Here is a 24,316-nt window from a genome sequence, read left to right on the forward strand (position 1 = left end):
TAGTATTTTTTAACCTTAGATATCTCTCGGGATAACCTTTCTACATTTCGCAGATAACAAAATGTATTCTCATGTTTTGACTGGGAAACATTCGTCTTGTCTTGCTGCCCTTTTAGCTGTTTCCTTGTTCTGTACACTTTCTTGTTTTCTTGAGTAACATTATGTACTCAGTGGATATTTTTATAATGAAGAGTCACACATAGGGCTTTTTCTCACAGATATAATATTATTCTCTTTAGGAAAGTGTCATCACACAAAAATGGGCCAGATTCAAAGTCAGAAGAATATGTCTTGCTGTTTGCAGCTATGACAGGGGTTTCATCTTGCCAGCTGATCTAAATTTTAAGGTAGGAGTTAACTGAAAATCCTTGAGAAAAACAAGGGCAACATGGAGAAAGACAGACAGAATAATGCTAGAATGGAAAAGAAGGCACAGTTTACGAAACTGCTCACACACAGTTTTGGCTAGCACGACAGTATGCCAGATTAACTTGTTATTTGTTTCATGTATAATTTTAAAACGGAAACATTCATACCTCTGAAAGTACAAATGTTGAGACCGATGTGGATTTCCATTTTTTTATTTAACCAAACTCCCTGGCTTTAAAGGAGTTAGCCCAAAATCATGAAGAATTGTGGAGCACCACCCAGCATATCTCATGTGTCTTTTTTCTGCCTTGGTTTAGCCTCTTATTACCTCACTCTTGACCTATTGAAATAACTTCCTACCTTTTATGTCCCTAGTTCCAGATTTCCTTCCTTCTAATATATTTCAAACACTACTGGAAAGAATTTAAAATGTCATTCTTCCAGTCTTAACAATATGTGTGTTCCTTGAGTCAGTTTGTTATCTACAACAAGACTTCTAGCTTTGTTTTTAACTTCAATACGGGGTTAATGTTTTTGACATTTCTCTCCAAAAGGTTTGAATGAAGTCCAAATATTTTACCTCATCATTTAAAGCCTTCCATGATCTGACTGCAAATTTATTAGCAGCTGTTTTTCCCTTCAGTCATCATGAACCACGTCACATTTCTTGTTCATGTCTCTTCAACTTCACATGGCCTTGCTACCCATGACTCAAGTATACGCACCATGAGGGCTGATCTCCAGAGACTAAAGCAATGGGGAGATTTTGAAATGAAGAAAAGCATGAATCACTCATTCATCTTAGCACATAGTAAATGCTTAGCAATTGTTCCTTGGACCCATTAATTAATAATTAAAGTTAAAAACCACCTTGGAGGTGTTTTATGGTTTGAAAACTCATGTTAAAATGTAAGTACCGTTGACCTGTAAGGGTTACGTCATGAGGGTTCTCAGATCATGGGTGGGATCAGTACCATCATAAAAGGGCAAGTTCAGCCCCTTCTTGCACCCTCTTCTTCCACACTTGTGGATGCAGCAAGAAGGTCCTTGCCAAATGCTGGCATCTTGACCTTGGACTTCCCATCCTCCAGGATTGTGAGCCAATACACTTCTGTGCATTATAAATTACCCAGTCTCAGCCATTCTGCTATAGCAGCACAAAAGACAAAGTGGTTGTTGGATAGGTTCCTAAATCTCTAGAATAGGTTATCTATAAACACAAATATAGATCTCTCTTTTTACAAACAATCAAAAACCAGTGAAAATGAAATTACAGCCAATTTTGGTATTGCCATTTCAATGATTAGCAACTTTGATAATAGTGGCCATGCTTTATTGAAAACTGACTGTGCCAGCAATCTAATTACTTTAAGTAAATGATCATGAGATCTTTAAAACTACCTTGTGAGGACTCTATCCATCTAAACAATGAGCATATTGAGGCTGGGGCTGTCTTTTATTTGCTAAGTACCTGAACTGAGATTTAAATATTGATCTGAGTGACTCCAAAGCTCAACCCAGTCAGCCATCTGCATTCTTTCATTTAGGAAATATTTTTGTTAACTGAGTGAAATGTCTTGTGTGACACTCACAGTGGAGAAGTGTGACTGAGAAACCTGGGTATCTCTCCCTAATGGAGATGTGATGGCTATATTGCCAACAAAGGAAGAAGATACCCTGGATAAAATTTCTAAGTGAAGTTTCAGAATTTAAGTCCATTCTGATCATCATTTTCTATAGCAATTGAATATTACAAGCTGGAATCCAGTGGTGAAAGTGAATTTTGAGAATATTCCTAACTGTGCTACCTGATTACAGTTTAAAGACCTGTATATTCTGAAGAACAGGAGGTCCCAGGATTGCCTTTCTCTATGCTTCCTCATTAACCTAACTTCCTCTGCCTACTTTATCTCCAGTCATCCCTAGGATACACTAATTGTAATGTCTCGGTGGGTCAGTGGAAGGTAAAACCACACAGGTACAAAACAAATTGACTGTAGAATCACCAGTTTTATTTCACAGCATCAGCAGATTTTTATCTTTATGATTTTTGTTTTAAAAGAAGATGTAGTATGGCTAAGTCAATGAACTTTTAATTCTTTAATTGTGTAGTGGGTGCTCGTTATCTGCTACAGGGGAACCATGGAATATTGCCTTTCTTTTGATTTTCCTGAGTTAGGTCAGTAAGGAATGTTCTGGCTCCTTCTTGACTGCCTTCTTCCTGCTTCTCTAATCAGTAAGGAAATTGTTTCTTTCCACTTCAGATCTTCTTTTAGTACCTCCCAGTAGTAATAATTAATACATGAAGATCCCCCATGATTTTGGTATTGTGACTTATATGTGGCATATTGATTATCTTATTTTAGCCTTAAATTACCATCAAAAGAAGGTAGATTGGCAGCATTTTCATTTCTATTTTACAGATGAGGACACAATCCTGTTCTTTCTGAATGTAAAAAAACAAAAACAAAAACAAAAAACAACTAGTATTTGTAGTCCTGCTACCATCAGAAACATCAACCTCAGTTGTAGCAGAGGACCAGGAGAAACATAAGCTGAACTCGGGTTCCTATCATTTTCTCTTGTATTTATCAATAAGTATAGCACTGAGTCAAGAGCATGACCTTGGACTAGCACAGCAGGAGATGTCCTAGCTCTGACACTTTGTAGTTGTGTGTTCTTGGGCAAGTTACTTGACCTGTCTACATCTCAATTTCATACTCTAAAAAGGTGAGGATTCTAATATTTAAAACCTACCTCAATGAAATAATGTTAGGGACTATTTAATATCCAGATCATCCTCATTATACTTACACTCCTCTATTCAAACTGCATATGTTGTTCTAGTATTCATTCATTCTTTCAACAAATATTTGAATGTCCACCATGTATTAGACATTGTGCAGTGAACCAGACACACATAGTCCCCGTCCTCATTAGAGTGTACATAGCAGAGTATCTACTTCATTCAGATATCAGATTCTACACAGTGTATTTAAGAACACTCAAATGTCAAAGGTCAGGATTTTGATAAGGAGCTAAATAGGAGATGGACAATGAACTTCCAGTAAGGAAGAAGGAAAACCAGGCATGTACTGTTGTTCTAGTAACCAAGCCAAGAAAGTGTTTCCAGATGATGGTAGTGATCAATTGCATTAAATGCCTCTGAGAATTAGAGTAAGTGAGAGTCTGAGAATGAAACTTTGATTTGGACAAGATGGACATCAGTGGTGTTCTTGATAAGGACAGTTTTAGTGAAGAATGGGAGAACAGAAAACAACTACTTGGTACATATAAATTTTTAGGAATGAATTTCCAGCATCCTTACCTCATGATCACTAGAATTCTTCTGTTCTCAAAAAGAATATTCATCTTTGGGTAGTGCAGGTGACTTACTCAAATTGACCCTCTGCAGTACTGCTATCCAAGTACCTATTCACCATCAAGTCTTTATCACTGTTATCATAATATCTGGAAATATAATACATCTTTTGAACTAGCCTATCCATTGCTGGTTTGCCTTTGCAAACTGCAACCTCTGCCTCCTGGGTTCAAGTGATTCTCCTGCCTCAGTCTCCTGAGTAGCTGAGATTACAGGTGTGTGCCACCACGTCCGGCTAATTTTTTGTATTTTTAGTAGAGATGGGGTTTCACCATGTTGGCCGGGCTAGTCTCAAACTGGTAACCTTGTGATCTGCCTGCCTCAGCCTCCCAAAGTGCTGAGATTACAGGCATAAGCCACTGCACCCAGCATCAAGACAGAACTTTTAAATGGATACCTTTAAGATTTTCTTGTCGAAATAACCTTACATAAGTTTTCTGAAGCTAGAGCCTTTCTTAGACTGCTTTCCTAACCAAGTGTGAGTATAACAAACTTTTCACCCTAGGATGAGTTACCTGTCTCATGTAGATGGACCATGAGCAATGTAGGCCATTGCTTCATTATGTGAGATAGAATATGTTCAGCTATTTATTTACAGAATCTATGACTGCTTGCCTATCATTGAATATGTGCGACAAATCCATAGGGTGAATGCTATGAAGCTATTTCCATCAAGGAAAAGCTATTCACCAAATAGAGAAATCACAGCTATCATGTTTAAAGGTATACATGCATCTGTAAGAAAGGAATAGGGCCTCCAGTGCACATATCATGCCATTTCTTTGTGTAGGTTGCACTGGGGAATAATATTTTAAGAAATATAGGTAGTACTCATAGCAGATAGGAATAGCAGATCATTTGCTTCTTGCTGCTCACATTTGCTAAGACTGTTATGAAGATTTTCCCTGGGCACATGAATCAGTTTAATAATGATTGCTGCCAGTTGGTGGCTAGACATCAGACTGCCAGCCTACTCAACAGTGTTGCCATCTGCTATTTGGATTCACAGTGTGTTGCTGCTACGCACCACCTCATTAAGAACGGGACCCTTGTGAGCCATAGACAGTAGCTTATTCAAGCAAGTGAAGTAAACTCCTCCCCAAGCCAAATTTGCAGAGGCTGCATACATCTCATCTTATTTGGAAATTGCTCTACGCTGATCATGTAGTCTGATAGCTCATTGTCTCTGATCACTTAGGTTTAGTATTTCAAGCCAGCTCCTTATTTCAAATTAGCGTCAAAATACAAATATGATTATTTCAAAGACTTGTAAAAACTACTGCATTTTTTTTTTTTGGTAATGCATTCATATCTTAAAGTGGTATTAGTCAGTGGCTTGCCAAACACATATTTTAATAAGTTATTATAGTCCACTGGGCTTTTCTGGATAGTTCTTCCAGTCCTGAAGATTTTTCAGTTTTGTAGAATTCCTACTGCAGTTTTTATTTCTTGGAAATGGACTTTCAAAGGCTTTAATCATATTTCCTGTTTTCCTCTCCTGTTAAATATCTAAAAGCAGCTAGAATGCAAAATATTTGTATCTGTCAGATAGACATGAGTGCATTTTACCTGACAACCACGGATTATCTTAAAGTTTTAAAACACTGTTACAGAGAAAAGAAAATTTATTTGCACAGGTCATACAATATTTAGATCCTCTCCATAGCACCTCCATAGATAGTAGATCCTGTAATACTTTAAGCATTAGAGTTACATATCAAAATTAAGCTAGTTTCAAATCTCAAAGGAATTCATAAGCTGAAATTTAAGTTTTGGGTACCCCTCCCTACTTTCCACACAGGTACTTAGTTCTCACACTTGCACTTACCAGCATCCAGAATGTATTTCTTAAGCCCTACACTTGTTAGGTACTCTATGAAAAAGGGCTTTAGGCCAGGCACGGTGGCTCACACCTGTAATCCCAGCACTTTGGGATGCCGAGGTGGGCGGATCACTTGAGGTCAGGAATTTGAGACTAGCCTCACTAACATGGTGAAACCCCATCTGTACTAAAAATACAAAAAGTTAGACGGGCGTGGTAGCAGGTACCTGTAATCCCAGCTACTTGGGAGGCTGAGGCAGGATAATTGCTTGAGCCTGGGAAGCAGAGGCTGCAGTGGGCCGAGATCGTGCCACTGCACTCCCTTCCAGGCAACAGAAGAAGATCCCGTCAAAAAAATAAAAATAAAAATAAAAATTAGGGGGTGAGCTTTAATGGGCAAAGAAAATTAGAAAGTGGGGTGTCTCAGACAGCATTTTCCAGGATGCAGATTCTGAGATATACTTTAATTGTAGGATATTTATTAAGAAGTGCCTTTTGCCAAACGTTTGTTAAAAGAGAGAGAGAGAGAGAAGTGGAATTGGGTGGAAGTTATAATGCAGGTCCAATGACAGCCTTGGCCAACCCCACAGGGAGCTCTGGACTTAAAATGGCCCTCAGAGATGTCCTGAGATGGGCAAGAGAACAACTTTGTATCTCCACACTGATCAATCCTTGGCTATGGGCCACTCCACAAAAAAGTGTGACCTTAGGTGAAGTGGTTCTCTACAGCTATGCCAATTCCTGAAGAGGGCTGTCAGCTGCAGGCTGCCTGCTAACATTACACCCAGCAAGTGGGGTGCAAGCGGTTCTTGGAAGGGGGATCTGGGTTGCACATCATACTACTGCCACATGGAACACATCAAATCATCTCTTTTGGAGAGTTGCACTAAACATTCACATATGAATGGCTTTGAGAATCTGGCACTGAAGGAACTTTCTAATTTAATTTTTCTCCTGACATCAGTTCATATCCTATGGAACTAGTTTTCCATAGAACGTAATTTGATAAATGTTTCCCTAATCTTACAGTGCCTTGCAGGCTGTTAAAAGAACTGCATATAGATGGTTTGCTCTGGGCTTGCCTGCCCTTCCGCAGGGTCTATCAGCTCTGCCTGAAAATGTTGGTGTTGCTATATTAGTTGAGGACCCGCTACACAATGGCATGTATGACTGTGATGAAATTAACCATCACACCTTCGTAGGGGTCAGATGAATGAATATGTGATGGATATACTGTGACGAACATGTCATGGAATAGTGACAATTCACTAAGGCTGCCAAGAATGAGCCTGTGAGAGGTTACCAGTGTCACGAAGTGCAGTAGTGGCTTGACTCTTTAGACCAGGGCTGATGGTAAATGAGGTGGTCAGAGAGCTGGGATTGTTAATAGGATTCAGGGGTGATGGGCCCTCAAGTGATAGAGGGCCCTGGAGGACTAGTGCTTAATTACCAAAAGTCAAGAGGCCATAATTACTATAATAACTGGTGAAATCGGAGGGGTAGTGTAAGGGGGTTTGATTCACAGGGTGTTTAGGAGATAATTAATTGAAAGTAACACCTCTACAGGCAAAATAGATGGGCACATAACAAGAATGCTGCGTAATGCCTATAACCAAATAAGGCATGAATGGAACCGCACTCCAATGACACATCCCTTTCTCAGTTCCCAGACCAGAAGCACTTTTCACGTAAGGAACCCACAGATGGAAGAACCCATAAGTGGCTGGGTTACTAGGTCACAGGTCACTAGGAGGAAGAACCCTGCTATACATGTATATACTTTGATGAAATGGCAAGTCCTTCCCCAAACAGATTTATGACTATATGCTGGCAAGCAAGAATATCCAGACACTTCCAGGTTTACTGGGCACACAGCCTGAGTTGACAATGACACCTAATACTCTTCCTGGCAGCTAGGCCTGAATAGAGCTGTGCAGCCCAAGGGGTGGACTGAGCCAGCGTGGAAATGCACCACTGAGATCTTTTGCTGTGGAACGTAATTGACTGGGCGGGGGGTCCCCGCTACTCCTCTCTGTATCCATTGATACAGTCATGCCAAGGCTACATTTCCTGTGGGTTGTTTCCGTAAGAACAACAATGAATGAATGAGGAAGGTATACTAATAATGCAGGCCTATTCCTGTGAGGTAGGGGGCTCCTCCAATGGGCAACTTTGGTTTGAGTGTTCTTCATCTGACTGCAAACTTTATCAGAACTGTGCTACAGTCTAAGCTTTTTGCTGCTCAACCGTCCTTTCTTCCCTCTCTCCTTCTGTATTAGTCAGGGTTCTCCAGAGAAACAGAATCAATAAGTCCTATGGATCTATCAGTCAATCTATAAGGATTTATAATCAATCTATATGGATTTATCAATAAATAAATCCTTATTTATTATAAGGAATTGGCTCACACAATAATGGAGGCTGAGAAGGCCCCCAATCTGCTGTCCGAAGGCCTGAGAACCAGGAGCATTGAGGTGTCAGTCCCAGGTCAAAGGCAGGAGAAGATGGGTGTCCCAGTGCCATAGTCAGGCAGAAAATTCAACCTTCCTCCACCTATTTTATTTGGGTCCTTAGAAGACTGGATCAAACCCATCCACACTGGGGACTGCAATCTGCTTTATTCAGTCCGTCAATTCAAATGTGAATTTCTTCCAGAAAATGCTTCATGAACGCAACCAGCAATAATGTTCGATCAGATATGAGGCATCCTGTGGCCCGGTGAAGCTGACACCCATAAAATTAACCATCACACCTCCATGGAGGCCAGAAATCTTACGTATCCTGAGGACTCTGTCTCTCTGACTTCCTCTCTATTTAAACCCTCAGCCATTTTTACTCCCCCAAACAAATGTCTTGTAAATTGAATCCTGTCCTTCCATGTGTTATTTTGGAGGACTGGAACTAATAAATTTGGACTTTCTTCTGGCAGGTAGTTTAGTTATTTACAGTTCAGCTTTATACTATATTGAGGCTTGTTTTTAAGCTTTGTGTGCGAGTGGGGAGCAAGTGTAGTATAGTTTTTAGTCAGGATACTTTAGCCCTACTCATGTAACACGTAACTTTTCTGGGATCTTTAGTGAATGCCTGGTTTTCAGTCAGGATTCTCCACTGTGGCTGGATGGAAATTAGATATTTCCCAATCTCACGCTAATTTTGAGACTTGTTAGGCTTAGTGTTCCACTAGGTACACAATGGAGCCTCTACATAGATTTCTGGATTTTTTTGTCTATCTTCTTCCTTGTTGATACTTTGTCCTAAAAATTCAAACTATCTCAGTCTCAACTCCAATCTTCCTCTCCTCAACTCAGCAAGACTCTGGTCTCCTACGACGGGATCCAGAGTGCTCACCTTGGAAAGGCAGGGTGATCAGAGGTCTCACTTTGTTTCCCTTCCTCAGCCATCAAGTTGTCTAAACTTTTTCCCCGGCTTCTGGAAACACTGATAGCCAACCTTTCTGTAAAATTTCTAACATAAGTACTCAGAGCTTTAATACACTGTATTTTCATTAAAATTCATTTCAAAATATTTTCTCAATTTTGCTTTGATTTATTTTGTGACTCCTGGGTCATGAGATGTATGTTCCTTAAATTAATGCATTTAGGAAATTTTTTGTTACCTTTATGTACTTGATTTCTGGTTTAATTTATACTCTATATGATTTCCATCTTTTGAAATTTCTTAAGACTTGATTTGTGATACAGCCTAACATGCACCCCAGAACATGTGGTAAATGTTTTGGGGTATACCTTAAAAGAACATATATTCTGATGTTTTTTAATGTAATATTTTATGTCTTATTCATATTTACAGTACCAATACATAGCACATAGTAGAAACTTAACATATATTGAGTTAAATAATTCAAAGGTTTTATCCTATTGGTGGCAATTCAAGACCAAATAAGAGAGGATGATGATGATATCACTATTTCTGTTAAGATAGGGCCTCATACAACATACAGGAATGTCCACTCAAGTCATGCAGTTTCTCCTCTATTCTAACCAATGTTAATGCTAACACTTTATACGATGAAAATTACCCCAGTATTTTTCTTCCTATGTTTCTATCAGTTTTCCCTTCATTGATTGTAAGATGCATATTACTAGAGCTATTTGACAGTAGGAAACAATTATCTTAAGAAAAGTTAGTGACATTGGTCTATAAAGCTCATGGAGACATAAGAAATGGTTAATTTTATTTTTTCATTTTTCACCAAACAATTCACGATTGTTTCTGAGATTACAAAAGATTAGACAATAGCTAATATCTCTATGCAATGGTCAAATTTTTCAAGTAGAATCATTTTTTAATTTTCCGAGTTCCAATGTCACTTTCTCCTTGAACATGACTCAAGGTTAAAACTTATAAATATATACCTTCTAATGCATTTAACTTTCCTATATAACCCTTCTGCCAACCTTATTCTGGACACTGAAGTTTTGATTATAAAGAAGGAATGAAACAGATTTCGATGAGTCTAATAGTATGTTATGTAGGCTTACAAGATGCTTCTTGTGTACGGTCCCATATCTTTTCAACCTCTGAGTCCAGTCATGGCTCTGTTGAACAGTTATGGAAGATATTACACTTTTCTGTGCTGACACTGTCTCACTTCGAGCATGCACCAAGACTCTAGTTTCCTGTCTTAAGACCTCTCTGATGTAGCAATGTGCGATGCTGAGGTACCATGTGGGCTCTCAGTTCTTTGCAGCCCAGAGGGATGGGGTGGTGGGGGCGGTGAGTTAATGTCCCAAAGGAGCAGCCCTCAACAAACAGGAGGTGACTGCTGATGGAGAAATACTTCTCCATTCTCCCTAAGGCAGACAGTTCTGAGATAAAGTTTAAGAAGAATCCTAAAAAAGTTCTGCCTTATGTAGCCATTAATAGCGGTGGACCACTTGATAACAGCAGTATCTGGTTTTGCTTGGACTTACTTTCCCTTTTCCCATGTTCACTCCCCTGCCTCTCATTCCTGCTCCTGGGTGTCAGACTCATAAATAGAACGTGTCTACCTTTGTCTCAGGCTCTGCTTTCAAGAATAACCTAGATTAAAACAGTGGGTAACTGCGTTGTTGGTACATTACATAATGCAGGGATGTAATTTTCCTGGACTCTGTGCATGCTACAAAGAAACACTTATTCAGATGGCAGCATAGTTGAGGATTTCCACCTTTTTCCTTTTTGAAAGCTCATGGTCCATCCTGAGCCTGACCACCTAAAGAAAAAAAAGTTGTCATAATTAAGTTACAATTAAACAGGCAAATATCTTTGTGAGGATGACTCTAAGCATTTTTTTTTTTTTCTGTCTGAGGGAGTCCTCAGCAATTTGGCTGGATATTTTCGTCTAATATGGAAGAGCCCTCAGTCTACTTAATCATGCAAAGATTTGTTGCTTTGGAAACAAGCATATTAAATTTCTTATTTTCCTTGGTAAAAAAACTGGATCTTGGCTGTCTGTGGTGGCTCACCCCTGTAATCTCAGCACTTTGGGAGGCTGTGGAGGGTGGATCACTTGAGTCCAGGAGTTTGAGACCAGCCTGAGCAACATGGTGAGACCCTGTCTCTATTAACAATATAAAAAAATTTTTTAAAAAGTAAAACAAAAAAGCTGGATCTTTTAGTGCTATAACTCTTTTTGTTAAGATAAAAAACATAAATTACTGGAACACTATCAGGGCTTTCTTCATTCATGAAGGAATGAAGGAATCCTCTGAAAGATACCGAGAGTTGTTAGAAATAAATTGAGGTTGTCCATATGCTAGCACTAAGTGAAAACGTTAACAATGATAATTCTTTACTCATTTGCTTCTGAAGACACTTCAGAGAACAAAATTGATTAAACTCCCTTTCTTATTAAACCTGTATTCCAGTGGAACAGAAAGTTAAGACAATAAACCAAGTAAATCATTACAATACATTGAATTTAAAATAAAGGTTACAGCCAGGCATGATGGGGCATGCCTGTAATCCTAGCTACTCAGGAGGCTGAGGCAGGAGAATTGCTTGAACCCGGGAGGGTGGAGGTTGCAGTGAGCTGAGATCGCATCACTGCACTCCAGTCTGGGTGACAGAGCGACGCTCCATCTAAAAAAAAAAAGGTGGGGGGTATGCAGATGAAAATAAACAAGAGATGGTGTATGGCCTGAATTATGTACCCCCAAAATTCATATGTTGAAGGCCTAACCCCTAGTACCTCATAAGGTAACTATACTCGTAGATAAGGTTTTTAAGGAGGCAATTAAGTTAAAATGAGGCCCTTTGGATGGGTCCTAATCTAATCTAAATGCTGTCTTTATAAAAGAAAATTTGGGCATGCAGAGAGACACCAGGGCACTCACTCACAGAGAACAAACCATGAGAGGACACAGAGAGAAGGTGGCCAATGGCCAGTCAAGGAGAAGGGCCACAGGAGAAATCACACCTGCTGCCATCTTGTTCTTGGACTTCTAGTCTCCAGAGCTAAGAAAATAATTTTCTGAGGGTTAAGCCACTGGGTCTGTGGTGCTTTGCCATGGCAGCCCCACAAACTAACCCAGATGCTGAGAGAATGTGTAAGTTTTTTGTTTGGGTTTGTTTCATTGGTAGATCTCACTGAGAAAAATGACATTAGAACAAAGACCTGTGGAAGAGTCAGTTATATATATATTTGGGGGCAGGAGCATTCTGGAAGAGGGAGAAGCAATCCCCAAAGCCCTGATCTGGAAGGAGGCCAGGGAGGTTTGCTACATAGAGCGTTAGAAGATGAGGTTAGAAAGGTATGGGACAGGGAGGCAGATCACAGGAGAGAAGGGTTCTCAGTGGATGCAGGTCCGTACTGTGCACCAACAGGATATTTTGAAAAACTGTAAGGAATTTTGGCATTACTATGATTGCGGTGGTGGTAATGTTAGTGGGCAAGCAACATTTATGTTAAAAGAATAGCCATGCTTAGGAACCTTCCACCTGGCAAAGTATTTTTTCCACATTCGATGTGACTTTAAAATGCCCTGCTGCTCATTCATGGAGATATAACACTTTATAACCTTTTATGCCAACCTCTAAACTCCATTAATGGCAAAATAGGTTACTGGGATCAACTCTTCATTAAACAAGTAAACATTCTGGATAAATATATTTGATCAAATTTGGGGAACCTTTGCTAATACTTTTTCAAGTATTTTTCTGCCTGATAGTTTCTCTCCTTGACTTCTGAAAGTCCAATTTCATGTAAGTTAGATGTCTTTATATTATTTCATGAGTCACCATGTTCTGTTTATTATAAACTTTTTTTTTTTCTCAATGCACTTTAAATTTGGATGATTTCTATTGACTTTTTTTTTTTTTTTTTTTTTTTTTTTTGAGATGGAGTCTCGCTCTGTCACCCAGCCTGGAGTGCAATGGCGCAATCTCAGCTCACTGCAGCCTCCATCTCCCCAGTTCAAGCGATTTTCCTGCCTCAGCCTCCCGAGTAGATGGGATTACAGGTGTGCACCACCACACTCAACTAATTTTTGTATTTTTAGTAGAGACGGAGTTTCACCATGTTGACCAGGCTGGTCTCAAACTTCTGACCTCTGACCTCTGACCTCAAATGATTTGTCCGCCTCGGCTTCCTAAAGTGCTGGGATTACAGGCATGAGCCACTATGCCTGGCTCTCTGTTGACCTATCTTTAAGTTTCCCGATTCTCCTTACTGTGTGTCCAATCTACTGATAATCCCATCAAATGATTTCAGTTATTATATTTTTCAGTTCTAGGGGTTCCATTTTGTTCTTCTTCTATTAGTTGTATTTATCTTGAAATTCCCTGTCTTCATTTATCATAACTACCCTTAGTAAGAATCTTTAATAATTTAAAATAACCATAAATATATTTTATATTCCTTTTCTACTGATTCCAACATCTGGAGGTCTATTTCTATTGATTTATGACAAAGGTGATGTTGCAGAGCAGTGGGGAAAGGACTTTCTTTTCCAAGAAAAGCTTAGGTCAGTTGGATAGCTACATGACAAAAAAAAATAGTCCTCACTTGCCACCATATGCCAAAATTAATTTTAGGTAGTTAGCACATCTAAGTGTTCCAAGAAAAAACTTAAGGTTCCAGATGGTAACGTAAGAGAATGCCCTTGTCACCTTGGGGTAGGTAATGATTTCCTACAGGTTAGCAAAAGCACTAACCATGAACAAAAAGTGATAAATTAGACCTCAATAAAAATTAAAGATTTACCTTTATCAAAATCTAAAAATGAGAGAATTAAAATGCAAGCCTTTAATTAGGAAAAGGTGTTTGTTTGCAGCACTTATCTAGAATATACGCATCAAGTAGAAGAAGATTAGCCAATAGAAAAATGGGTGAATGCCTAAAAGCCACTTTACTAAAGAGCACATCCGAGTGGCCAATAATTACATGAAAGATGCTCTTTATCTTTAGTCATCAGAGAAATATAAATTAATACTATATAAACCCCAAATGTTGGAGAGGACATGGAACAATGAGAACTCTCATCATATAATGCTGGCAGGTCTGTAAATTTAAAAAACTGCTTGGCACTGTAATTATAGCTGGTTATGAGCAAACCTTTGATATGTATCCCAACAGAAATGTGTATCTATGTGAACCGATCCACAGAATAATGTTCACGGAAGTATTATCTGTAATAGCGCCAAACCTGGAAAGAACTTGAATGTCCAGTATCAGCATAAGGGACCAGTCACAAAAGACCGCATATCATACAGTGCAATTTTTGTGAGATGTCCAGAATAGGCAAATCTATAGAGCAGAAAAATTAGTGGTTGCTTGGGGCTAGAAAGGATAGGGAATTGGGGTTGTGGGAGTAATTGCTAAAGGGTATGAAGTTTCCAGGTGATGGAAATTTTCTAAAATTGACTGTGGTGATGGTTGCATATATCTGTGAATACACTGAAAGCATTGAATTGTACACATTGAATGGCACACTTTAAGTGGATGAACTGTATGGCGTGTGAATTATATCTCAATACATCTGTAATTAAGAAAAAATAACAGCAAAAAGAATAAATTGTGTATACTCATATAACTGAATTTCATACAGCCTAGAATAAAATTTAAAAAAAGACTTATTACATGCAATGACATGGATGAATTCAAATATAATATAAAGTGAAATAAACCAAATACTATAAAATATTTACCAAGTAATTCATTTCATGTGAAATGTCAGAATAGACAAAACAGGGGGATGAAGAATGCTACTATTAATTTTTTGAGCTGGGTTGTGGTTGCCCGGACATGTTTGTGTTAATCTTTGAAAGTTTACTGAAATGTATTTGTCATTTGTATGCTTTCCTGTATGCTGTACTACAACACAAGTTTTATTAAAAGTATTTCTAAAAATTCAATTGTTCAGTAAGTTGTCCTATAATATGCATTAAAAAAGAATTTAAAAATACACGAGCATTTCAAAAGTTATTTTTTGTGGGTTAGGGTTATGGAGAATTTATTTTCTCCTACATACGTCTCAGAATTTTCCAAATGACCATGGTAGACATATATTACATTTATCACCAGAAAAAATACTATTAAAATACAATTGTCTGAGATAATCTTGTATTACTTTTACACTAAACTCATTTAGTTCAAATGTGGAGACTTCACCTTTTGCTCCCAGATGAAAAGAGCTTGTCATTTTGGGGCAAAGGAGGGCGTGGCAGTTGGTCAGAGTGTTTCCTGGTGGCCTAGGAGACTGCCAGGAACTCACCACGGGCCACCGGCCTGGGGGAGGAGCTGAGGTGCAGGTGCAGGGAGGATTCAAGAGACTGAACTAAACCTGGGTGGGTCCCAGTCCTCATAAAACCTGGATCCTAACTGCAAAACTATGGTCGGGCCTAGGAAGCGGTGGAGGACTCACTGGCGCTCTAGCCTCTGTGCTGGGTGCATTTGTGATCAGGCTTTAATCATCACAGTCCTCATGATTCTATTTTTGTAAGGCCAGCAGCTCAGAGTGGTTTTTACATTGTCAAAACAAAGACGAATACGCTACAGAGACATTTCCAGGCTCAAATTCTAGAGTATTTGCTTTATGGCTCTTTACAGAAAAAGTGAGTAAACTTCTTGATTAGAGACTCTAGGCAGAAGAATTCTAAGGTATTTAAAATGTTTACCTGGGAATGCGCTTGCTGGCGAGGCGGAGCCGGCGCCGGTGTGAAGAAAGTGTGCCCAGGGGCACTGGTACCACGCGATGCTGGATTGCCTAGGCTGGTCAGACGGAGCAAATCGGAATCCACCGAAGAAAATTCACCTCTGAAGGATCCAATCTGGAAAGGGATGGCCGAGCTCTTCCTGGACAGGGGTGCCCAAATGGATGAGGATGCTCTCTGCAGCCCTTGGCGGATCGCAAAGGAGCAGGGCTCCGGTCTTCTATCTGGGAAAGCATCTTTGTCACTCGTCGAGAAGCCAACGGAGCCCCTGCGGAGTTTTCTTTCCCTTTCTCTGCGGCGGGCAGAAGTAGCGCATTGAGCGGTTCGCCAGGCTGTCTGCAACTTCGCGAGCTGAGCCGCGTGGGTGCGGCCGGCCGACCGGCGCGTGCGCAGTGAGCTCTCAGCGCCTCCCACCGCGCAGGCTCGGCGTTGGCCTCCGCGCCCCGGGCTAGTGCGCCCTTCTCGGGTCCCCTAGGTCGCGGGGCAGCCGGGGCGGAAGGGCTTGCTCATTATTTTGAGAGTTTGTTGTGAACGTCATAACCCTTCGTCCTTAAGTATTGCCGATACTTGACCTACGCAAGAGACAATGTCATGTGATTCAGCCTAATATCTCAGTATGTATCCCCTCAGAAAAAGGGATTGTTCTACATTCTCAACCCCGCGCTATTGACATTTTGGGCAAGATGAGTTTTTGCTGTCTGTGCCCGTGAGGTGGGGGTGACGGGGTGGGGTGGGGGTGTCCTGAGCTAAACAACCACTATTTAGCAGCATCCCTGGCCTCTACCCATTAGGTGCCAGTGGCAAACCCCTCCCCCAATTGTGACAACCAACGATGCCTCCAGACACTGCCAAACCCAAAAGGTGTGGTTGGGTGGTGGAGGGGGGAGGGGTGGTGGTGAGGGTTGGGGGAAAAAGGAGAGGTGCAAAATTGCCTCAATTGAGGACCACAGGATCACAATCATCATACTTAGGAAATGTAACATTGTTAGATTACAATAATCGGATGTATTTCATATTTGAATTTCCTCAGTTGTCCCAAAATGTCCTTCTTTACCCTATAGTTTGTAAAATGTAAATCCGAGATTTAACAAGAATCACATAGTGCATCAGTAAGAATCACATATTGCAGTTGTCAAGTCTCTTTCGCGTCCTTCAATATAGAACAGTTCCCTAGCCTTTTTTTGTTTGTTTCTCCTGGTATTGACATTTCTGAAAAGTCTAGCCCAGTGGTCTTCCAGAATATCCTTCAATTTGGAGATGTCAGGTTGGTTCCTCATTATACGATTCACGAGTAATATGTATGTACACACGAACATATATGCAGGAATTCTACCTATGTGAATTTTATCTATTTTCAAATGACTTTTTAGCTGTCATAACATTTAATTTAAAAAGCACCCCCTGAGCAGCGATTTGAAATATTTTTATCACATACATAAATTTCCACATTGTAATTGGATCTAAGATATATATATTTTTTTTCCACATTGATCTTATTGTCTACTTATGGGCTAATATTATACTGTTTTTATTAGAGACTATATTTCAGTATCTGGTAGGGCTAGACTGCGTTATTGCTGTTTTCTGAAGTTGTTTTTTATATGCTTGGTTATTTTTTCATGTAAACTATAGAATATAGCTCCGTAAAAATACTTTCTGAAAACAAAATCTTCTGCATATCTTTTCCGTTTATGATGTTGCATTTTCCTTTTGACATTTTTTTCCTTTTGAAAAGCAAGGTTTATTTTTTCTTTTGCTCAAGTTTCAGCTCTGTGTCTTTCACAAAAGCATCATAAAGGTTTTTTACTTGTTAAGTTTATTCTTAGAGTATTTCTCTTTTTTTGTTGGAATTGTCTCTTCTACTTTTCCTTATAACGGCTAGGTTCTTACATAAATTAAGGTACTGATTTCTGTGTCTAATTTTGTATCTTGCAACCATATTGAATCTCCTGTTGCTTCCAGGAGTTTCATGTTGATTGTATCTGCATCTCTGTTTACACTTTTATATAATTGCAGTGAATATCCATTTTCAATTTCAAATTGCCCATCTTTGGTCATTTTTGGCTCCTTTATTTGACACAAGCTCAAATGTCTTGATTGCGTTCTGACACTGTAAGAGTTCCAGTGTCATATTGTACATTTACTGCCTCAGACGTAGAATCAGTCATTTCTCAAAGGTGTCCTGATTGCTTCTAGTGAAAAAGATATTTGGATGCTACAATCTACACTTAAAGATGTTCATGGTTAAATGACTTATCACTTCCCAGACTCTTCAACACAAGATCTAGGAGAGATGTAGTTTTTCAAAGAAAGATGAAAATAAATAATACATTTGTGTTGATATTCCAATTCTAATAGAAGATTATAGGGTTTTTACTTACTTGATTTTATATTGCATCTCTTTTCCCTGATGCTGAAAATCATGGCTCCTAAATGATATTAACAGAATAATTTACTTTTCTCCATAATGTATATAATAGTTTCCAAAATCTACCAGTATTACAACTGTTAGTAAAAATGTTAGATGTAGTTAAATACAGTTAGGCTTATTTATCTCATGTTTTAAAATCTAGGTTGCTTTCTGGGTGCAGTGGCTCACACCTGTAATCCCAGCACTTTGGGAGGCTGAGGCAGGTGGATCACTCAAGGTCAGGAGTTCAAGAGCAGACTGGCCAGTTGCGCCACTGTGCTGCAGCCTCGGTGACAGAGGGAGACTCCAAAAAAAAAAAAAAAAAAACAAAACAGAACTATGTTGCTCAATTAAAAAGATAATTAAATCCAAAATTCAAAATGGAAAAGAACCTTAAATATATCTAACGTTTTCTTTTTGAGTGAAATAACTAATTCGTACATTTCATTATTTATTTAAATTATCAGTTTTGTTCTGAACACTCTTTAGCTGCATCTTGTCAATTCTAATGTCATGTTTTCATTTTTTTTCTAGAAATTCTCATTATTAATTGATATTTCTCTTTGCGGCAAGTTATGTTTAATAGAAAAATTTTAAATTTCAAGATGGGGCTTTCTTATGTTTTGATTATAACTTTCTAGTTTTATCAGATTATGGTAAATTATATTATATTTATGTGATTTATTGAGGCATACATGTCTGTATTGTAAATTGAGTCAATTTTCATAAGTGTTTTTGTATCTTTTTGTCTAAGGTAAATGTACTATAGTCTGCTATTGTTAGTGTATTTCGATTTCTCTTTGAATCTCTTATAATTCCTACGTGTGAAAGTAGCTGCTGTGTTATTCACTGCATACCTTTTCATAAATCTTTTATTTTCACTATGAATTGTAGCCTTTAGGATTATAAGATGTTCTTTGTCTCAATAATGGCTTTTGGTCTGAATTTTATTTTATTGAATTTCAAAATCTCAATTCTTTCTTTTTTTAATTTGCATTTTCTTAGTAGACCTTTACCCATCCTTCCTTTCATTGTTAGCATTTCTGAATTGTTTTGTTTTAGGTGGATCTTTGTCTTTTATATACAGCATAGAGTTGGGTTTTCCTTTGAAATCAACCTATTTTTCTTTTTGTTTTAACACTGAAGTTGAGCCCTCTGTTGGCTGATATGTTTGATCTCAGTTATCTCCTGTATTATATTTACCTGTGTAATATGTAGCGTATTTGATGGTGATAAGTGCAATTGAGGAAAATAAAGGAGAAAGGGTGCATAAAAAATGCTGGGGAGAATATTCCATTTTAAATAGGTGGTCAGGGAAGGCCTCACGGAGGAAGTGGTTTTTGCACAAACACTTGAAATAGGCAAAGGAATGAATCATTTGGATAAATGAGGTAAGATTGTTCCTGACAGAGGACAGCTAAGGCCAAGGCCCTGAGGCATAGAGTACCTAGTATGCTCTAAGGAACAGCAAGGGAGCTGGTGTGATCAAAGCTGGAAAGCAGGAAAATAGTAGGAGATAAGGCCAGAGGATCAGATAGGGCCCTGTCAGTAGGGAGCAAAGAATCCCTCCTTCAAGAGGAATTTTGGTACCAGATGTTGAAATAATACATCTGCTATATCACAGTAATAAATTAATAACTCTATGAGAACACATAAATAACCCTGGGAATTCCAGTCTAGGTAGGAGAGGAAACTAGACTTGCAGGTATGATATTTTGGGTATAACTCAAATTATGCATAAAAGAAGTTTCATATTTGCTAACTTTGAGGGTTGGATTACTAAGAACCTTTCCCAACCTGTACTATTTCAACAATCCTTGAATATTCTTCAAGTCTCTCATATTTCAGTTTGTACTTCATATTCCACCTCCAAACATATCAGATATAGATAACAACTATAGCTTTTGGCTATTTATCTGAAGCTGTGCTTTTACAGAGGAAGAATCTTATTGCAACATTCACATGAATGAAAGGTATTTTGACTAATATTCAAAAAGCATGAAAAACTAAAATTCTATACTCAGAAGCTTGATAAAGGACAGAAAATGAGAGATTTTTTTGATTTTTTTTTAGAAGTCAAGTATTTTAAAAGAGTTTTTGTATTTTTTGTGTTGTTTTTTCTTTTTATAAGAAATCTGTTTTGACAGAAAACTATATGGCAGATGTGTGCGTGTGTTTGTGTGTTTTGGGGAGGAATAGGGATGAATTCAGTCTGTAATCTGGAAAAACTGTGTCTAGGATGGGAACAGAGAAGGGACAAACTTTATATGTATATACAGGATTACTTTTTCCTTTTCATGATGTGTTTTATTTGGAAGCATTTACATCTTCTCTTTTTCTTTTCCTCCCTTTTTTTCCTTCACCTTTCTTTTTCTTAAGCTAAGCTGTCACAGTGAAATACTGTGACTAAGCCACAACTCATATAGAAAACTGAACGGTGCATTGTAAAATAGGACACAAAACAAAAGACTTCATCTGAGAGCTGAGATCATCACGAGTACACAGACCCACTGCAGTAATTCAACAGTGTTTCTCAGAGCCCGGGACAATTTCTTCAATTCTTGGTATCCTACTGCCCCCTGCTGTTCATGTGGAAGCACTGACTACAGAAATTAAAGTTTTCATAACATTGCACAGGTTTTAGTGCAATGTTAGCGTGCTATCAAAGAAAGTTAAGTAGTTCAAAGATTTAAACAGAGTAATTTAAGGAATTGCTTTCTAAAAGGCTGAATATCAAACATATTACAAAGCCGCTTTCTCTACTCTCTAATATGTTGAAGAGAAATCTAATCCAGTTATTTGGCTTGTGAATCTGGTTTCGTTTTTAAGTGTCTGAGGGGAGCAGAAGAAGGCAATTGAGGTAGCTTAGAGATAAATTGGTAAAGAGAAAGCAGGGAGTAGATGGAGAAAATGAAAGGAAAAATGTGCAAGAAGGAGGGGGTAATGAATAATTTACATCCTCGAGGGTAAAGCAGCTCAGTCCTGAACAGATCGTTTACATTCCTCAGGGGGGTCGGGCAGAAACGGGCTCCACGGAAAAGCCCGGATGGACCATTTGTGAGCCTCACTTCTGCCTTCTGCTCCTGGATTTGATCATGGAAACCTCTCATAGCCGTTAGGATGTGAGTTGGGGCCTCTGAAGCAGGGCAGAGGCACATCATCTTTGGAGCTGATTTCCTGGCCTTCTCTGCAATTTGTGAAGAGCTCAGGGGCTGTCTCCTGGATGCAAGTCAGCCCACGTGCAAATGCGTATGTGTGAGCATGCGAGTTGGATGTTATATGTTCCAGGTTTTAGACTCTGAGGGCTGCTAGTTCCTGCATGCAGATCTTCCCCTTGGGATTAAGTAATAAGGCACCAGTGTCCCCTGTCACTTAGTAAAAGTAGTTAGAAGCTTGGGGCCTTGCTTCAGCATTTGTTTTTTTGCTGGGACTCTTTCTCCATGAGGAACACCATTGGAGAAGAAACATTCAATATTTAGAAAATTAAATGTATCCATGCTATGATAAATGTAGAAATCCAGTCCAAAGTGCTCTTGAAAGATGTAGTTTTTGCTATAAATACTATAGGAGTGTCACTTCTAAAACTTCCGAAGTTCCTACTTCAAAGGCACAATGATGGATTTTAAGAAGTAAAACTTTGAGACAGTATTTACGTGGTTTATTTCAGGTAACAATTAATAACCTGATTCCTTAATGCTTGGGGCTGTTATGTTCATAGCATTGCTTTTAGTGCTGTCATTTTCTATTTCTCTTGTATGATGTATTGTATTAGTCCGTTTTCATGCTGCTAATAAAGACATACCTTCACAAAAGAAATAGGTTTAATTGGACTTACACTTCCACGTGGCGGGGGAAGCTTTACAGTCATGGCAGAAGGCAAGGAAGAGCAAGTCGTCTTACATGGATGGCAGCAGGCAAAGAGAGAGAGCTTGTGCAGGGGAATTCCTCTTTTTAAAACCATCAGATCTCGTGAAACTTTTTCACTATCACGAGAACAGCACAGGAAAGACCTGCCCCCATGATTCAATTACCTCCCACCGGGTCCCTCCCACAACACGTGAAAATTAAAGATGAGATTTGGGTGGGGACACAGCCAAACCATATCATTCCTCCCCTGACTCCTCCCAAATCTCATGTCCTCACGTTTCAAAATCAATCGTGCCTTTTCAACAGTCCCCCAAAGTCTTAACTCATGTCAGCATTCACTCAAAAGTCCACATCTGATACAAGGCAAGTCCCTTCCACCTATAAGCCTGTAAAATCAAAAGCAAGTTAGTTACTTCCTGGATACAATGTAGGTACAGGCATTGGGTAGCCATTCCAAATGGGAGACATTGGCCAAAACAAAGTTGCTACAGGCCCTGTGCAAGTCTGAAATCCAGCGGGACAGTCAAATCTTAAAGCTCCAAAATGATTTCTTTTCACTCCATGTCTCACATCCAGGTCATGCTCATGCAAGAGGTGGGTTCCCAAGGTCTTGGGCAGCTCCGCCCCTGTGGCTTTGCAGGGTATAGCCTCCTCTTGACTGTTTTCATGGGCTGGCCTTGAGTGTCTACGATTTTTCCAGGCGCACACCGCAAGCTGTTGGTGGATCCACCATTCTGGGTTCTGGAGGGTGATGGTTCTCTTCTCACAGCTCCACTAGGCGATGCCTCAGTAGGGACACTATATGGGCGCTCTGACCCCACATTTCACTTCCACACACTGCCCTAGCAGAGGTTCTCCGTGAGGGCCCCACCCCTGCAGCAAACTATCGCCTGGGTGTCCAGACATTTCCATACATCTTCTGAAATCTAGGTGGAGGTTCCCAAACCTCAATTCTTGACTTGTAGGCACCCACAGGCTCAACACCACATGGAAGCCGCCCAGGCTTGGGGCTTGTACCCTCTGAAGAAACAGTCTGAGTTGTACCTTGGCCCCTATAAGTCACCATTGGAGTGCCTGGGACGCAGGGCACCAAGTCCCTAGGCTGCACACAGCATGGGGACCCAGGGCCCAGCCCAGGTAACCGGTATCTCCTAGGCCTTCTGGCCTGTGATGGGAGGGACTGCTGTGAAGACCTCTGACATGCCCTGGAGACACCTTTCCCATTGTCTTGGGGATTAACATTCAACTCCTTGTTATTTATGCAAATTTCTGTAGCTGGTTTGAATTTCTCTTCAGAAAATAGGTTTTTCTTTTCTATCACATTGTCAAGTTGCAAATTTTCCAAACTTTTTATGCTCTGCTTCCCTTATAAACTGAATGCCTTTAACAGCACTGAAGTCACATCTTAAATGCTTTGCTGCTTAGAAATTTCTTCTGCCAGATACCCTAAATCATCTCTCTCAAGTTCAAAATTCTGCAAATCTAGGGCAGAAGCAAAATGCTGCCAGTCTCTTTGCTAAAACATAACAAGAGTCACCTTTGCTCCAGTTCCCAACAAGTTCCTCATCTCCATCTGAGACCACCTCAACCTGGACCTTATTGTCTATGTTGCTTTCAGGCTTTTAGTCAAAGCCATTCAACAAGTTTTTAGAAGTTCCAAACTGTCCCACATTTTCCTGTCTTCCTATGCCCTCCAAACTGTTCTGACCTCTACTTGTTATCCAGTTCCAGTTCACATTTTCAGGTGTCTTTTCAGCAACACCCCACTCTACTGGTACTGATTGACTGTCTTAGTCCATTTTTCATGCTGCTGATAAAGACATACCTGAGACTGGGCAATTTACAAAAGAAAGGGGTCTAACTAGACTTAGTTCCATGTGGCTGGGGAAGCCTCACAATCATGGCAGAAGGTAAGGAGGAGCAAGTCATGTCTTACATGGATGGCAGCAAGCAAAGAGAGAGAGCTTGTGCAGGGGAATTCCTCTTTTTAAAACCATCAGATCTCATGAAACTTACTATCATGGGAACATCACGGGAAAGACTTGCCCCCCTGCTTCAATTGCTTCCCACTGTGTCCCTCCCACAACACATGGGAATTCAAGATGAGATTTGGGTGGGGACACAGCCAAGCCATATCACTTATTAATATTTATTTTCTCAGAGTTATATTCTCCATTTGGGCAGTGCTAAAGATGTGAAGAAACATAGGGCAGGCTATGTCTTTAAGACTTTTATAGTAATTTAGAAAAATGTAGAACCACAGCATGATAATCATGTAAGAGTGAGGTGGGGCCAAGAATAAGATAATAAT

The 24,316-nt window shown here is 39.5% G+C and overlaps 1 protein-coding gene across 1 annotated transcript; it reads right to left on the minus strand.

The window, feature by feature from the left end:
• Positions 1–6,043: 6,043 nt before the first annotated feature.
• Positions 6,044–21,248, minus strand: LOC117078308. The gene is made up of 3 exons (XM_033201844.1): positions 21,138–21,248; positions 15,693–16,199; positions 6,044–10,788 (listed from the first exon to the last, which is right to left on the minus strand). Exons 1-3 carry the CDS (start codon positions 21,246–21,248, stop codon positions 10,714–10,716), a joined length of 693 nt encoding a protein of 230 aa, XP_033057735.1. The 3' UTR covers positions 6,044–10,713.
• Positions 21,249–24,316: the final 3,068 nt, after the last annotated feature.

The sequence above is a fragment of the Trachypithecus francoisi genome, unplaced genomic scaffold (genome assembly GCF_009764315.1).
Source record: "Trachypithecus francoisi isolate TF-2019V2 unplaced genomic scaffold, Tfra_2.0 Lachesis_group0, whole genome shotgun sequence".
Classification (NCBI taxonomy): Eukaryota; Metazoa; Chordata; class Mammalia; order Primates; family Cercopithecidae; genus Trachypithecus; species Trachypithecus francoisi.